The sequence below is a fragment of the Jaculus jaculus genome, chromosome 19 (genome assembly GCF_020740685.1).
Source record: "Jaculus jaculus isolate mJacJac1 chromosome 19, mJacJac1.mat.Y.cur, whole genome shotgun sequence".
Taxonomy (NCBI): domain Eukaryota; kingdom Metazoa; phylum Chordata; class Mammalia; order Rodentia; family Dipodidae; genus Jaculus; species Jaculus jaculus.
The window spans coordinates 6,399,642-6,416,922 of NC_059120.1; the positions used below are offsets into that span (position 1 = coordinate 6,399,642).

General features: G+C 42.3%; 1 protein-coding gene across 6 annotated transcripts in view; it reads left to right on the top strand.

Annotated features, from left to right (window-relative positions):
• Window positions 1–17,281, top strand: part of St6galnac3 (ST6 N-acetylgalactosaminide alpha-2,6-sialyltransferase 3) — a 551,413-nt gene that overhangs the window by 342,553 nt on the left and 191,579 nt on the right. For all 6 annotated transcript variants that reach the window (XM_045138458.1, XM_045138459.1, XM_045138460.1 and 3 more), the window contains exon 3: window positions 5,796–6,205. In XM_045138458.1, coding sequence (XP_044994393.1) covers window positions 5,796–6,205 — 410 coding nt within the window. The remainder of the gene's footprint in view (window positions 1–5,795; window positions 6,206–17,281) is intronic.

Sequence of the window (17,281 nt, forward strand, 5' to 3'; positions counted from 1 at the left end):
CCACATAAAATTCCCACCATATTATAGACTAAAAGTATTAAGAAAAATTTCCATACATGTTTTTATTCCATGCCAGGGTTGTTGTCAGAGAAGAGAGGTGTCCTTCTTTATACCCAAATTCTAGCAATCCCAAGGAGCTTATCTTCCCCAGGGGTGGGGGATGGGGTGATGACCAGGCAAAAACCACCACTTCATTCTATTTTTGTGAAATTTTTGTCTTTCTGTATGTTGTATAGCATTGATGTATGTAATTACAAGCAGTTTTACTATTAGCTGGTATTTTAGTTATATACATATATGTATGTGTGTGTGTGTGAGAAGAATATTTTGTTAATAATTATTTCTTTAATATAGCCCACTAGTTTTTACAGTTTCGTTTCAATGTTTACATTTTCGTATGTGAAGACAATGTCTTTTGGCCTTACTCCTCCTAGCTTCCCGCTTTCATCACGGCCTCCCCCCATTAGCACACTGCTGGCCCTACTTTCGTGCCTTTGCTTTTCTAGCCCGTTGAGTTAAGCTGGGGTAGCTCGCATCACCATGGATGGAAGGTTATTACTGTGAACTGGGCAACTTGCAAGTGACTACACCACTGAAGAACTTGACCCCCAGCAACCATCAGCTGAAATTAGCTGCTCTAGGAGGTGTGAGAGCTCAGGTAGTCTTTCCCCATCAGTATCAGCCACTTTGAAATGGTACTGTCATATATTTCATAATAGATAAGGTATGTTCCTCTTTTTAATCAGATGATGTATAAGTATCCAGTAATTATCATGTTTAATTTATTCAACTCTACAGTGGGAAACAAAAGCAAGCTAACTTTAGAAATCTGCTTCGAAACCTAACGGCCCGTATACGTCATCCCAGTACCCCAAGGGGAAGAACCAGGAGAGTTGCTACAGCCAAGTCTTATGTAGTTAGTGAGTTCTGTGCCAGCCTGGCCCATGCTAGACCCTGTGTCAGAAACAAAGACAAGGTCTAATTTGGAAAACAGTGGAGTAATGTAGCAAATGCTAAACAGGATGCCTGGGTCAAGGCAGGCACTCATTACAGGCAAGCAGTGGGTGGCCTGTTCTGACCGCTCACGCCTGCCTCTCTCATACCCCCTTCCCTGCTCTCCCCCGCCTCCCTCTGTGCCCTAGCGGACGGTCGAGAAATGTCTCTTCTTGTAAGGAGACAGAACGTCAAGATCCATTTTAGCAGGGAGATGCCTTGAACCCTGGTGTAGCAGAGTGTCCCCTCACACACCAGAACTGTGAGTCACGTTCACACGGATTAGACCGTTTGTTTTATATATACCTGAGTGCCATCTTCACAGTTGGTACTATATAAAAATCATCTAGTTGTCCAGTGGTTATCACCTAATTTTTAGCTCTCCCAAGGCTGAATATTTAAGGGCAGATACATTTTAGAGTTAGTATTCTTGCAGATGGAGAAAATTTCCAAAACAAATAGTTTTGTTACCATAAAAAAATCAACATTTTGGATCTCAAGCCAAAGCAAGTGTTTGACATTTGCTAGTTTTCTTTGACAGGGTCATAGCTGCAAGAAAGGGTTAGTTTATGATTTATTTATTATTTTAGTTATTTATTGTGCTGTTAGTTATAGACATAGCCCACGCTGGACCAAAGTGGTTTAAAATAGATTTTGAGGACTGGAGAGTTGGCTTAGCAGTTAAGGCACTTGCCTGCGAAACCTAAGGACCCACGTTCAACTCTCCAGATGTGAGGTAAGCCAGATGCACAAAGGTAAGGCAAGGGCAAGGTCGCACAGGCCCACTAGGTGGCACAAGCTTCCGGGTTCTATTGAAGCGGCTCAGGCACGCCAATTCTCTCTCCCTCTCTAAAATAAAAATAAATAAATAATTTTAAAATAAAATATTTTTGATACAAAAGACACGGTATAAGGAACACATTTTTTAAAACATAGAGAGAATTCAACTGAAAAATAAGAATTTGAAATGAAGATGGAGCTTGAAGAATTGGAACCAGATCAAACTTAACAAAGACCCTGGGAAATCCAAGCCTTCGATTGAAGTGGTGCCATGCTCACGGAGGCAGAACTGAGTCGTGGAGACATATGGAATACATTTGTAAGCAAGGCCTCCAAATCAAGTATAAATGAGCACAAGAAACAGCAATGCACTTGACAAAGAAACCTCAGACCAGACAATGTGAGGCCAAAGCTAATACAAGAAACCGAGAGAATGTGACAAGGAAGCTCTTGGGTCACACCATCCACTGGTCCCCAGGGCCACCTTCCTGTTCCTCACAGCTCTCCGTAGTTGCCAAGGTGCCCTGACACCTGCATGCAGCCCTTGGCCCTTCTCTACTTCTTCCCTCAGCCCAGAGCTTCTGAACGCATAAGGAACGTTCCATTCCCAGGGCGCTGCCGCCTGCTCTTCCTAGACGGTTCTTCCAGCTACTTGTAAAGGGGCAGTCAGCGTAACTGGCATGTGCCCTGGCACCCAGCGCAGGAAGTTGAAGAGCAAAGCAGGGCTCTGACCAAGGCCACGCGTGCAGTCTGCTCAGATGCCGTGGTGACAGAGCCACTGAGAGAATAGTAAAAGAAGGCAGCACTTCCAAGGCCACCGTCCACCCCCAAAGCGCTCTTTGAACGTCCTCTTCCCTGGGACACGTTTGTGAAACAACGTGAAACAAGGGGCCATTTGTTGTCTCCGCCGCTTGCCCGGGTCGCTGGGGCGCTGCTGACCCTGTCCTCTGCACAGCTGCGGTGCGCCAGCCTGCTGTCGCCGAGCAGACTGGCGTGTCTTGATGGATCACTCTCGGAGGTTACCGGTGTCAAGTGAGACCCACGTGCTGATGCTTAGTGGTTAAATTAAGCCTTGTTACAGCAGAATTGGCTAATTTGCTCTAATGACTGGGAAATTCAATGCATCTGCCACCTATTCAGGACACATACAAGGCTTTTTCTCTGATTTGTTAATTTTTTACTTTATGTTTTTAAACTGTGTGTGTGTGTGTGTGTGCTATATGTGTAGGTGTGTAGAGGCATGTGATTGCCACAGCAGGTTGTGAACCCCCCTTGTCCACCTGCATTTTGAGCCGGAGGCTCCAGCTACTCGGTTTTTTGTGAGCCCCAGTCTAGCCGGCCATGCACGTTTGGACCCTCCTGTCTCCTGTTGCCGTAAGCGCACTGGGTCACCGCCGCATGTGCTGTTCTGTTTCCCGTGTTCCGTGGGTGCTGGCGAGCAATGCCTTTAACTGCAGAGCTGCCTCTCCACCCCCATGATGTTTTTTTAATTTTGTGAAAGCTATACCCCAAACATGGTCTTATTTCCCAGTGAAGTGACTCCTTGGAACTGTGGTAGGTGACCTCCCCGCACTGTCCACGTCATGGGGATAAGCTGGAGTGGGTCACGAGACACGGCGGTAAAGCTAGCATTGGTTTGTGTGACTATGGCGTCAGTGCAGGAGGCTCCGGTGTGGGTACTGTCTGTCAAGCTGGCAGGAGGGGTGTTGTCTTCTAAAAGACCGCAGGCTCCTAGATGAGGAAGGACCTTAGCTCAGTGCCTGCCTTCCCGCATCCCCGTCATGCATCTTCTTTGACCACTAGTAAAGCCTTTGGTATGGCATCAATCCATAAACCCAATTTCCACATGTTCTAATATATTTATCCACCAAAAGCAGACTTACTCTAATAGATAGAACTCTAATTAAGGTCAATCAAGGCAATGTTTTGCTCCTTGAACACAAACTTTGTTGTTGTTGTTGGTTGTTTTTCATTTTTGTTTTGAGTTTTTTGAGACACAATCTCAGAAAACTCAGACTAGCCTCAAACTCACTAGGTAACAAAGGATAACCTTGAATTCCTGATCCTCCTACCTCCCCAAGTGGCAGAATTGTAGGCATGTTCCTCCATACCTGGTGAGTACCAAGTTTTAAGACATCTCATAACTGGGCTTATGTTCAGGAAGATAGGGATTTTGAACTTTTAAAAAAATTTTTGACAATGTAAACAGTTGCCTTTACCAGTTTAGTGTATTTAATATGAGTATAATAGAAACTAAATGAAGCACATTCAAATTAGCACCATAACAGTTTAGCATCCAAAATATAGCAGGAAGTACAGGGCATTTATCAAAGGTTTTTGTTTTGTTTTTCATGATAGGTCTCACTCTCGCCCAGGCTGACCTGGAATTCACTATGTAGTCTCACGGTGGCCTTGAACTCACAGTGATCCTCCTACCTCTGCCTTCCAAATGCTGGGATTAAAGGCATATGCTACCACGCCTGGCTCAAAGAATGTTTTATAGTAGAAACAGATAAAGTAATAGCTGAGTGCCCATCACTAGATAAATAGACACATTATGCTATATCTATATAATTGAATAATGAGCAGGCATTAAAATTATCTTTAAGGATTGTTTGTAGAAAAGGGAAAATTCAATATTAAAGTGAATGAAAAATGGGCTGGAGAGATGGCTTAGCAGTCAAGGCTCTTGCACGGGAAGGCTAAGGACCCAGGACCCATGTAAGCCATTTGCACAAGGTAGCACATGTGTCTGGAGTTTGTTTGAAGTGGCTATTTTTTTTGTACCTATTTTTTCTCTCTCTCTCTCTTTCTCTGTCTCTGAATTAGATAAATAATAATAAAATATTATAAAAAGAATAAAAAACAAATCCTGTCACATTGCATAAATTATTTCTCAACCTATCTAAAAGAACATATACAAAGAGCTCAATATGATAAAATATTTGTGGTGCTTGTTGAGTGATAGAAATATGGAAGAAAACTCTGAATCTGTTTATCAATTTTTCAAGGCTTTCAAAATGAGCCATATTACTTTAATAATCAAAGCAGAAAAATTGTTAAGCCGTTTTAGTAGTTCTGTGTTGATTTATTTTAACAGTCTGTACTGGACACATCTCCCAATTACTTGGTCTCAAAATGAGCCTCTAGTTTTTCTCCCTGGTCTTTCTAGAAGGTTTCCTTTTGTCTCTGTAAGAGTTGTAAACTCTAGACTTAGAAAATCTAGGCATTCTTAGAAGGTCTAGGCTTGTCTGGACCACTGGGATTTGCATCATGTGCATGAGCAGAAAGTCACTGCTTCTTTCCTTAGTGTCTGTCACCTCCTGGGAAGTTAGAGCAGCTCTGGAGCCTGTCTGTGCAGACGTCTTCCCTGTGTTCTCAAAAGAGGCCTTATCCTGTTCAGAATCAGTGTAAGCTGAAAGGCCAGTTGACTTGATGACTTAGAGGAAAACCATAAGCATTGGTGTAATATTTTTGCCAGTCTGACATTTGTCTTAAGCAGATCTACTTCTAAAAACAACAGAACCTCATCATCTGCTGCATTCTTCATATTTTTATCAACTGCTACCTGACCATGCACACATCTAAACAAGACATGAAACTGATGTCTGATAGGTTCATTCTTTTAGAATTCATATTATAGCCACTGACCTTATCACAGAGATCACATCTTTCCATATCATTTTAAATTATAGTTCTAAGTTTATAAATTTATCATTTAGAGTAAAAAAACAAATAATTTCCTTTCCATATCATTTTAAACTATGAGAATACAGTAAGTTTAAATTGTTTTCAATAGAATTTACTTTTATAATGAAAGCATACCAACATTTTGGTAACCTCTAGCAGGGAATGTAGGATTGCACCGATATATATATATATATATATATATATGACATATATATATATGTCAGACATAATTCCCACTCAGTCATTATTCAATGCCTGACATTTTTGTTTTCCAAGTGGAACTTTTTGACTAGGTGAAATTTCTCATGTGCTTTATTCTTTCTGTTTTGTAGCCTTTGCAACTGGACTGTGACCTATGTGCCATCGTGTCAAACTCAGGCCAGATGGTTGGACAGAAAGTGGGAGATGAGATAGACCGGTCTGCCTGCATTTGGAGAATGAACAATGCCCCCACCAAGGGTTATGAGGAAGACGTTGGCCGCATGACAATGATTCGAGTTGTGTCCCATACCAGTGTTCCTCTTTTGCTAAAAAACCCAGACTATTTTTTCAAGGAAGCAAACAATACTGTTTATGTTATATGGGGCCCTTTCCGCAACATGAGGAAGGATGGCAATGGCATCGTTTACAACATGTTGAAAAAGACAGTTGATGTCTATCCAAACGCCCAAATCTATGTGACCACAGAGAAGCGCATGAGTTACTGTGACGGAATTTTTAAGAAGGAAACTGGGAAAGATAGGTGAGTCTTCCCTGAAGCAATCTTGCTGTCTTTAAGGTACATCTTTGTGGAATCCTTCTGCCAGCTATCAAATGAACAGGGCTAATTTTTTTGAACTGATTGCTATTTGTTTTTGACTATTATGATTACTCAATGAGCCAGCAGTGAGGTCCCATTAATTCCACCTACACTGTCTTCTGTTTTCTCCATTTTAATTGGTTTGAAGCTCCAAAAAACCTTGGATGCTTCTCCAAGATATCTTTAGATCTTTTCTTATGCAGCCCAATTTCCTATTGATTAAATTGGATTTTAGCTGAAAGAGGAAGTCTATATGTTTCTGTTGCAAAACAGAAATGCTAAAGACCTTCAGGATTTTCTTTGACCTAAACTTTATGGAAATTGTGACCTTTTCTTCCCTTTTACCTGAGAGCACAAACTGAACTGATTATTGATTTTTCTAATGAGAACACGCAGCCTCCTGCATGCAAATGGATCCTGAGCACTTGAACACCATGACCCCAAAATTCCATATTGAAATTATGCATTACTTAAAATCATTAGCACTTGGATTCCTGAAGAGAAATGAGGTATAAATATCCTTCACTCAATTATCCAAAGTTAAATTTGCATTTTTTATTGCATGCGGTATTTTCCATACCATTTTGTACACCACCCTTCCCGCTCCCTTTGCTTGAGCTGGATTCGCCTCACTCTCCCTTCCCCTTCCTTCTCTTAGCTCCATTCCCGGCTCCCTTTTTAGCCCCTCATCTCCCATGCAACTCTAGTGTCTGCCAGGCTTCTTCTTTTTTAGAAAGGTAGTCAAAATGAGAGAAGCAGAATTGCAAATCCATCACTCTTTGTGAATGCATTCCACTCTAATAAAGGAGTATTGAGGGTGACACTGGAGCTAGTGGCCAAGGTTTTCAATTATCTGTGAATCCTGCTTATTCATGCAATACCACGAACAAACTGAACCTCATCTATAATCACAACACTAATGTTCTGATTTCCTTAAAATGCATGCATGTTTCTTACAACTCCGCGAGAGCAGATCTGAAGTTGTCACTCTACTGGGCTGTGTGTCTGAGAAGGTCAGTTTCTGCTGTCTCAGGTTGCAATTAAAACGCTGGTCATCACTGGAATTTGGAAGATGGCTCAGCGGGTAAGAGTGCGTGAGGGCGTGAGGGCTTAAAAGGGCCTGATTTCCCTGAGCTCAGTTCCTCAGATAGGCCTAGCCGTACTCATGGATAACTCAGTCCCGTAAGGAGCAGATATTGGATAATCTGGAACCAGAGCTGGGGCTCACTGGTCAATTTGTCTGCTCAAAGCTGGCAGCTCTGTTCAGCGAGAGGCTCCATCTCAAGGACACCAGTGAATGTGAAGTGCAGGAGGACACGTGGCCTGCTCCTTTGGTCTCCACAAACATGTAAACAGGGCATGGGCATCTGCACACACGTATACACCACACACATCACACATACACACACCAAACATACTGTACATGAAACGGATCTCAGGTGGACCAACTGTTTTTGATACTGGGTGCAGATTTCAGCTTGGCAGTTACTACTTCTGAGTCCCAAATACTCAGCTTCTTATAAAATGCAAAACAGGAAAATACCATAATATGGGTCCCTCTTACTGCAAGAAGAATCCCAGAAGTTAAATTTGAATTGGTGTGACATAACTCATCCAAATACACAGGCAGTCTAGATAGACTGAGTAGATCCAATGTCAAAGAATTGTACTTACATTTAGCACAATTTTGTACAAATATAGCCATTCCCCAGGGACTGTGGAAACCTCTGGTCTCTAATTAGCCCTGAGCTATTCAATGCAATTAATTAGGTATATTTGGTTTTTCATTAGTGTTATCCCTTATGGTCTCCCCTATTTATAACTGTAAGTCTTTGGATCACTGAGGGGTATCAGAGAAGAGCTGTGTGCTTTTAGAGATGACACTACTGTGGCTGTGAATTTCACAACAAGAACTGGGAAAGGACAGTCCTGGGAAATTGTTTTCCTGTTGCCTATAATGAGAAAAGTTTCATATTGTGTGAAATTCCCTGTCATGGTAAAACTAATTTGCGGGTGTCTTTTAATCAGTTCAATTAACTAAGTAAAAGATTTCTAAACATCCAAATGATTTCATGATACATTCTTGCTGTTTATTCTCCTGGTTGTTTTGCTGACTACTATATCCAGACTGAAGGCCAGTGTGCTAGAAATAGACAGAAGGGGTGATTTATATAGAATCTGCTCAGAGAATACCTTGTTGACCAAAATGACTTCAAGGCCTTCTTTCTCCATCACGATTTAAATCCACATCCTGCTGTGGCAGTATAGGCTGTGCTAAATCTGAGCATTGCCCTCGGTGCTGTGACATATATGGACACATTTCAAGCAACAGAACCGGTTTTAAATGTTCTCTAAGGAAAATCCATACTTACCAAGCATAAACTAGCAGTTTAGTAATTTCTGTGTAGCTGGCCCTCAGCTTGAGACGTCGTTAACTCGTGGCCTGACTTGCGTCACTCGTACCCCTAATTACCTTTTCTTCCCCAAGCATTATTTTGGAGCAAATCTTAGACTTTGTTTCATTTATAAGTATATTAATGTGCATGGCTGAAAGGAATAAAAAAGGAAGTGTCATGGATCTGTATGAAAATGAAAATGCTTCTTTAATATTAACATGTTTTGTCAGCTTGAAAATTTCACCAGGTGCGTCATTCATGTATTTTAACAATTAGAATAAAGATTAACATAAGGGCCACACATTATATTTGACTGATATGTTGCCTATATTGCCTTTACTTACATTGTTGCTTATCATTCAAATCACTCAGGTGGGGCTGGGGATATCTCAGTGAGTGAGAGTGCATGCTGCCTTAGTGAATGACCGATGAGGCCCACTCATCGTAACTCACATCAAAGCTAAGCATGCCTGTCATCCCAGTCCACAAGTTGGGGGGCAAAGACTAGAGAATCACTTGTGCTCCCTGATGGACACCAGCTCCGAGTTGAGGGAGGGGTCCCATCTCAAGAGAGTAACCAGATCAGTAATAAGAGAAGGACCTCTGACATTCCCCTCTGGCCCCTGCAGAGATGCTCATGAGGCACAAGCATCTGCACATACATGTGCAAATGCCACGCATCACACACACCATGCTACACAATTACCACCACACACGTGGGTATGCAAAACAAAAGTATCTCAAATCGACCAACTCGGTGAGCTGATTTCTAGTTAGCATTTTCTTTTGTTTCATTTTGTGTGTGTGTGTGTGTGTGTGTGTGTGTGTGTGTGCACATGCCTGCTGAGGCCAGAGGAGAATTCTGGGTGTCTTCCTCTGTCATTTATCTGTATGTTTCCTTAAAACAAGGTCTTTCAGTGAAGCCAGAGCTTCCACTTTCAGTCAGGCTGGCTGCCCTGATCTCTTCTCCTCTCTAGACTGGGGTTACAAGCACGTATGGCCATGCCCAGCTGTTTATATAGTTTCTGAAGAGACTTAACTGAGAGTTAATCAGACCCACATGCTTCTCAATGGGTAATGAGCCATGTCTCCAGCCCAGCATCTAGAATTTTCTACTTTTGAGCCCCCTAAATTAAATGCAAGACAGAATAAGACAGAAAATCTAGACTTTCTAATGTACCTCTGTGACTACGTTGGTTTTTATGCATGGAAACTTGATTGTTGTCGGGTACAATATTTTTGCCAAGATCATTATGCAGTACTTCTAAAAGAGAAATACCTTGCAGTTTTCTCTGTTTTCATGGTGGAATCTGTAATGTATCATTGCAGAATGGTGGTATTTTTTCATGTCTTTTAATTTACTAGCTGATGTGCTTTATAAGGAGAAACTTCCCTCATTTGGTTAGTAGGGAGAGAAGTCAGTCCTAGTCCTCTCTTATCCAATGGTTTCATGGATTAGCTTCCTAGAATCTTCCAAATTGATCTGTAAATTTATATAATTACCAATATTTACATGTTGACTATTGCAGTGACCTTCTCATTGCTGGGACAAAACACCTGACCAGAAGCAGCTTATAGAAGGAGAGGGGTTATTTGGGCGTACAGTTTCCAGAAAAAAAAAAAAAAAAAAGATATGTCACGGAAAGATAGCATAGTGTCACCAGCTTGCCTGGGGGTGGGGATGGGGAACAGAAAGAGTGAGCTAACGAGCCCTGCCAAGGGGCCTGGATTATGAAATCCCATGCCTGCCTCTGGTGATGCGCCTCCTCCAGCAGGATTCCACCCCAAAGATTCCACCAGCTAGGTATTAAGTATGAGGCGTAATCACAGATACATGAGCCTATGGGGGACATTTCACATTCAAGCTACCAAAATTGACTAATATCTGAATTATGGTATTTTAGTCCATTAAAATCATGCTTATGCTCAGAAGGTCCTGTTTTGGCCTGTAACAGCCTCTTCAAGCTGGCTTTGCCTCCTTTGGGTGTCCTATAGTCATCTTGGATAGCTTCCTTACTTACTGGTTAGGTGCTTCCTCCCCAGTGACTGAATTCAGACATTCTACAAAGAGCCTTGTTTCCTCTTAGTAGTGAAAAGAAAATCACTGTGGCACAATGGGTGCCCAGTGTTACCAGCTGGGTCTTTGTTTCTTGGCTTGTAGAGTGGGCAGAGTTAGAAGATAAACAGTAGATACTGTGTAGAATACTGACCAAGAAAGCATTATGAGTTAAAACTTGCCAGTCCATTAGGTTTTGATGTTATCCTTCTGCTTGTATCTGTTCTTTCTGCCACGCTTGCCATCAAAGATCCTTATCCTGTGACACACTCACGCACATGCACACACAAATTCCACACACAGTGCAGTCTTGTCTTAGAACATTGGTAAAGCCAGCTATACAAATACTTTAAACATGATAAGGTTACTGTGCACCAAAGCTAGTTAAGTGGAAAACTCATATGAGCGTGGGTATATCCTCCAAAAGTTTCTAATGTTTTTCGAGTTATTCAGGAGTAAGTCAAGAGGTTTATATACTTGCAGATGTGAGGAAGCAGGGAAGAGGGGGGTGTCTATTTAATTTTTATTTTGTCATAAACCTGTTTTGTTTGGTTTGCTTACACTTAGCATAGCTTATCAGCAAGTAGTAGTTTTTGTTAGCAAATCTTTTAATGAAGAGACCATGTTGTCATTATTATATATAATTTATAGAGTTAAAAATATGTCACTGGTAATTAACGTGATTCTTGACAGAAAATATTATTAAATTGTTAAGTAGAGCTCCTCAAAGAAAAGTTTTCTTCCTAGATTCCTTCATCCAATTCTCAAAGTCTTTTTTTTTTAAAGTTATGGTAAGCATCTTTTCTTTTTCCAATTATTTCATTTTTGTTGTGAGGGATTTTTTTACTGAGGAAATGCAAAGTAGTACTTGAAATGTGTACACTTAAAGTTCTTAGAATAAACCTAAACCAAACCATAAGCATGTTGAAATGCTTTTCCAAGTGAAATAATTTTTTTCTTATTCTTTTTAAAATTAATTTATTATTTATTTATTTGACAGAGAGAGAGAATGGGCACACCAGGACCTCCAGCCACTGCAAATGAACTCCAGACACGTGTGCCCCCTTGTGCATCTTGCTAATGTGGGGCCTGGGGAATCAAACCTGGGTCCTTTGGCTTTGCAGGCAAACACCTTAACTGCTAAGCCATCTCTCCAGCCCTGTTTTTCTTATTCTTTACTGTTCTAAATTCCTTGCCTTGTCAGAGTTTCTGTGACCTTGTGGAGATTGCAGGCAGAATAGAAAGAGAAGGCTGCTTGTTTCCTCAGTAGCCTTTGAGAATCCATTTTCCTCAGTGTTTTAGGCCTTTTGGGCAGTGGTCACCTTTATGGTTTTCTTCATGAAATACATTTCTGAAAAACAAGAATTATGACTTTTGTAACATTTCTTCCAGAAACCTTGGAAAGAAAGGCTTTTATGTTCCAAACAAGCTGACCAAAATGGATCTCTTCCTTCCCTTTGAATGATTGGTGTGCATAAATAATATTAGCTTGCTGACACTTCTCCATTTACATTAATATATCTTAAAACGGAAACACCCTCAGGGTCCTTGGCGGCTGGCAGGACCATGCTGAGCCACACAGGCTCACCCAGAGCTGAAGGCGGACGCTGTGAGCCCGGCAGGCTCAGGCTCAGAGGAGGCTCGTTCCTGGGAAGCGGTGAACCCTCACGCTGAGGTGCTGAGCTTCCTCACAGGCAGGTGGACACTGGCAGCTTGCTTCCCACTTCAGAAATATGTTGGCCAATGTAGGCACATTATTTAATTAACTAATAATTGAGAGAGCTATAGTCACTATTAAAAGAGCTAAGCTAATTCTAGGTTGATAGAATACTCCGAGCTGCCCTAAATCGGGCTTAATTAGCTGGCAGCAGCGTGGCCCCGCCTTCAGGGATAGACAGAGTTAATGAAACTTAGCGGCAGCGTTCCAGGATGCTCCTGCCTCAGGTGAGGAGGGCGAGGACAGAGGGGGTCTCACAGCCACTGTCAGGGGACACTGGCAGGATGGGACGCCGCTCTCTAAACATTAGCCTCTCCGCAGCCTGTCTTCCCAGTGAGCTGCAACCCTTCCTACTCAGTGTGAAAGAGAACGAGAAGTCAGTGTCGTGTCTCATTCCTTACTGCTATGTGTGGTGACACTTTGGTAAGCTAGCTGGAGTTGTGAGAGTTTGACAGCATGTATGTGCTCCTGTGTGGAGGCTAGAGACATCCTTAGGTGTTGTTTAGCAAGTCCCACCCACGTATATGGAGACAAGGTCTCTCATTGGCCTGGAACTTGCCAATTCAATTCACTGGCTGGGCAGTGAGCTCCAGGGACCTCCCCGCTTTCTCCAGTCCACCTCTACCCGGAGCACTGGGTTTACAGGCCTGTGCCACCAGTCCAATTTTGTGATCTTTAATGATTTTAGTTAATTGTTTTTTTACTTAAGAGAAAGAAAGTATAAATGCCATAGGGCCTCTCGCCTCTGCCAATGAACTGGACAGGCATGAGCCTCTTTGTGTGTCTGCCTTTACAAGTGTAGTGCCCTCAACTGTGAGCCATATTTTCAGCATATTTATTTATTTATTTATTTATTGAGAGAGAGATAGTGACAGAGAAAGAACAGGCAAGCCAGGGCCTCTGGCCACTGCAAGTGAAGTCCAGACACATGCACCTCCTTGTGCATCTGGCTTTATGTGGGTACTGGGGAATTGAACTTGAGGCCTTGGGCTTTGCAGGCAAGCTCCTTAACCATGGAGTAATCTCTCCAGCCCCCAGTACTGATTTCTTTTCTCTAACATTTTTCTGGGGATGGAACTCAGGTCCATTACCAAATTAGCTATCTACCCACCTCTTAACTGGGTAAGTTTATTTTTTATTCTTTTTGTTTGTTTGTTTGAGGCCAGTCCAAGAGAGTAGCCTTTTGTATGCGAGAGAGAGAAGAGAGAACTGGTGTACCAGGGCCTCCAGCCACTGTAATCAGACTCCAGATGCGTGCACCACCTAGTGTGCATGTGCAACCTTGTGCACTTGCATCACCTTGTGTGTCTGGGTTATGTGGGACCTGGAGAGTAGGACATGAGTCCTTAGACTTGGCAGGCAAGTACCTTAACCACTAAGCCCCTTAGCCAGGTAAGTATTGTGGCCTGGTTTTGCTCCTTCAGCTTGGTCATTTTGAAAGTTTCTTCTGCCATCACCTAATTGAGCTAGTTCCACATTCCTCAGCTCAGCAAACCATAGTAGACAGGGAGAGAGCTTCATATTTTGACTCATCTTGTGAGTTTCCCCTGACAATGCACCAGTGGCCAGCTTGACCAGACACACTGTGGCAAGGAGGAGGGACGAAAACAAATCAGAGCATAGCATCCATGCTGTCCTAGTTACACATGTGCACAAAAATGTGCCAAGTTTTCCAAAAGTGACACCATTCCTATATGTGGAGACCAAGATGAAGATGTCCAAATATTTCCAGCTGAATAAACAGGTCCTAACTCCGGAAAACCTGGACCAGGAGAAACAGGCAAAGGGAACAAGTATTGGATTGTAGAATGCACAGCATTAAACATGGAATTTCTCTTTTTGTCGCTGTGAAGACGTCTTTGTAAATGCATACACCCAGCACTTTTCCAGGGCCAGTATCAGTGACACACTGCTGTGCAAATAAATTCACGTTCCTGCCCCAGCTGATCTGTGTGCAGGAACAGTAAGTTCACAGAGCACTCAGGGGCAGACCTGGACGTCTCCCCAGTCACAAAAGCATAGTAAGGCATCCGGACCAGCAATGGCTTCATGCTACCAAGTATGGAGGATGGGGGACTTCCCCTTCCCATTACTCACAGTGGCATCCAGTGACCTACATTAGGCACTTCTGTAATATACAGGTACTGGAAATTAAAACCTCAGTACAGAAGAAAACATTTTCATATCAGGGGAAGTAACAACACATGATTTCTCTACATATTAAAACCATCACAAAAGTGTCTTGTGTTTAAACACACATACATATGTTCATGAACACACATACACACACAGAGAGAGAGAGAGAGAGAGAGAGAGAGAGAGAGAGAGAGAGAGAAGAGACTGGATGAACCTATGGTTTATTTGACCAAAAAAAAATTTAGTTTAGAATTAAAGCAAGAACAATGTCTCAAATTCAGTGAGGTTGGGCAAGTTACTGACGGTTATGGAAATCAAGAATTATAACCTGTCTACTTAGGGAAATGAGATTCTCCCGGCTCAAGGATGGCTTTGACAGACAGAAAGACAGATAAAGTTACACACACATAAAACTAGATTACACTGTTGAGAAAGTCCCAGTAGAAAGTTAGACCAACCAGTTCTCTCAATGTAAAGCAGTTGAATATTGCAAAGGACGTGAGGGACTCGAAGACCTGTCTGCCTTAACTGTTCAGCATTCTAAACTTTATACAGACTTTAAAAAGTATATTTCTTTCTTTTTTCTTTTATTTATTTTTTTTTTTTGTTTTTTCGAGGTAGGGTCTCACTCTGGTCCAGGCTGACCTGGAATTAACTCTGTCATCTCAGGGTGGCCTTGAACTCATGGCAATCCTCCTACCTCTGCCTCCCAAATGCTGGGATTGAAGGCGTGCACCACCACGCCCGGCTTAAAAAGCATATTTCATGGGATTCACCTCTACTGTGAACTTACTTCCTTCATTCTGCAGTTTGGATTTCTCATCTCCATTTATGTCTCTGTGTGTTTGTATTTGTTTGCTTCTTAGACTATCTTTATTCAAGATTAGGTAGGTCATTTTTGAAAAAATTAAGTATTACTATATACTTTTGCTCTAACAGTGTGTGAGGCAGAAGTGATCACTTCATCTGCATTATTTTTTGCTTTTACTCTTTTAAGATAGAGTTGATTGCATCGAGAATTTTCAGTCTATAACATGCTCATCTGTGTTTCTGGATGCTTAATTTTTTAGACAACCAACCACTTCAAAATACACTGTAGAGTGTCTAGAAATTAGGAAATCTATAAATGTTTGCTGGAGACAGATTTCCTCAAAGATGTAGAAATTATGACCTTTCAAATCAACTTCCTTTTTAAAGAATATTTATTTATTTCATTAATTGAGCAAGAAAGAAAAAAAAGGGCATATCAGGGCCTCCAGCCACTGTAAACAAACTCCAGATGCATGCGCCATCTTGTGCATCTGGCTTACACGGGTACTGGGGAATTGAACCTGGGTACTTAGGCTTCACAGGCAAGCACCTTAACCACTAAGCCATCTGTCCAGCCTGAAAATGGACTTCTACAAGTAGCTCTTTTCTTAATAAATACTATAGCCTCTGGGCTCTTGGGAGATAACTCCATGAATAATTTGCTTTCCTTAAATAAGGATCTGAGTTTGATCCCTAGTACCCACATTAAAATAAAATATAAGGTGGCACACACTTTAATCTCAACACACACTGTAAGCCCAGCACTCAGGAGGAAGTGGACATAGGTAGATGCTTGGGACTTGCTGGCCAGCTAGTCTAGCCTCATTGGTGAGATCCAGGCCAATGAGAGGCCCTGATCCAAAAGAAGTGGACGTTCTCAGGACTCCACACCTACACACATCTTCAGCTGCACAGCCATGTGTATTTACATGCCTGTAAAAATGCATGCATACAACACACACATACAAAAAAGAGAGTAGGTCCTAAGCTCAGCACCTTTCAAACTTCACTGTACTTCCTGCTGCCTGCTGATTGGGGCAATTTGGACAGAGTCTAGAGTTTGCATTTTCAAGGAGATCCCAGGCCATCCCTGTTATTTGAGGGCGCTACTTTAACTTATGCTTGAATGAGGGGTACACAGCAATAGCCCATAGGTTCTCAAGCCAGAGAAACAAATAACTCAAGTCTATATGCTTCCTCAAAAGCCTTGGTAATCTGCAATCCGATACCCAAATTTTGGCCCTGGCCCATCCCTGACGTGTTCAGTCATGATGGCTCAGCAGTCCTAAAGCATTCAAGGGACCTGACTCCTCACTTACTGTGTGCTTAGACCATTTCTTCCATGGGACAGTGTGCTGCTGAGCCCTGCTGGCCACGAGCTTGCAGAGTGACTGGTTGCTGTCCTTTACCTCGTCCTGCTGAATGGCTCACAGATGACGCAGGGCCCCTAGAGCTGAATGTGGCAATTGCTTGTGTCCTTACTTCCTTTCTCCTCTCCCACCATTGCCAGTCCCAGGTCTTCCTCTCACTCCTCGCCTTGTTCTGCCTGTCTTCTGCAGACCTGCTTCCCTCTGCTCATGCTCTTCACCCGGCTTGATGCCCACGAGTGTGGCCGCGGCTCCATCGTCAGCTGTCACCTCATTCATGAAGCCTCTGCAATGTCTCCAAATGAAACTACTCCCCTGTGAAGCACTGTGGCATGCTAGACATGTATTTTTATAGAAATGATCACTTTGTACTATGCACCATTACTGTTTATGTCTGACGTCTTCAGGTGGGCCATAGACACTTCAAAAGAATACTAGCTCTTATATATTTATTACCCCAGGCACCATGGGGGAAAGCTTGGCTGTAATAGATATCCAGTATTAAGTACTTGATGGATGAATGACTAAATAAATGAA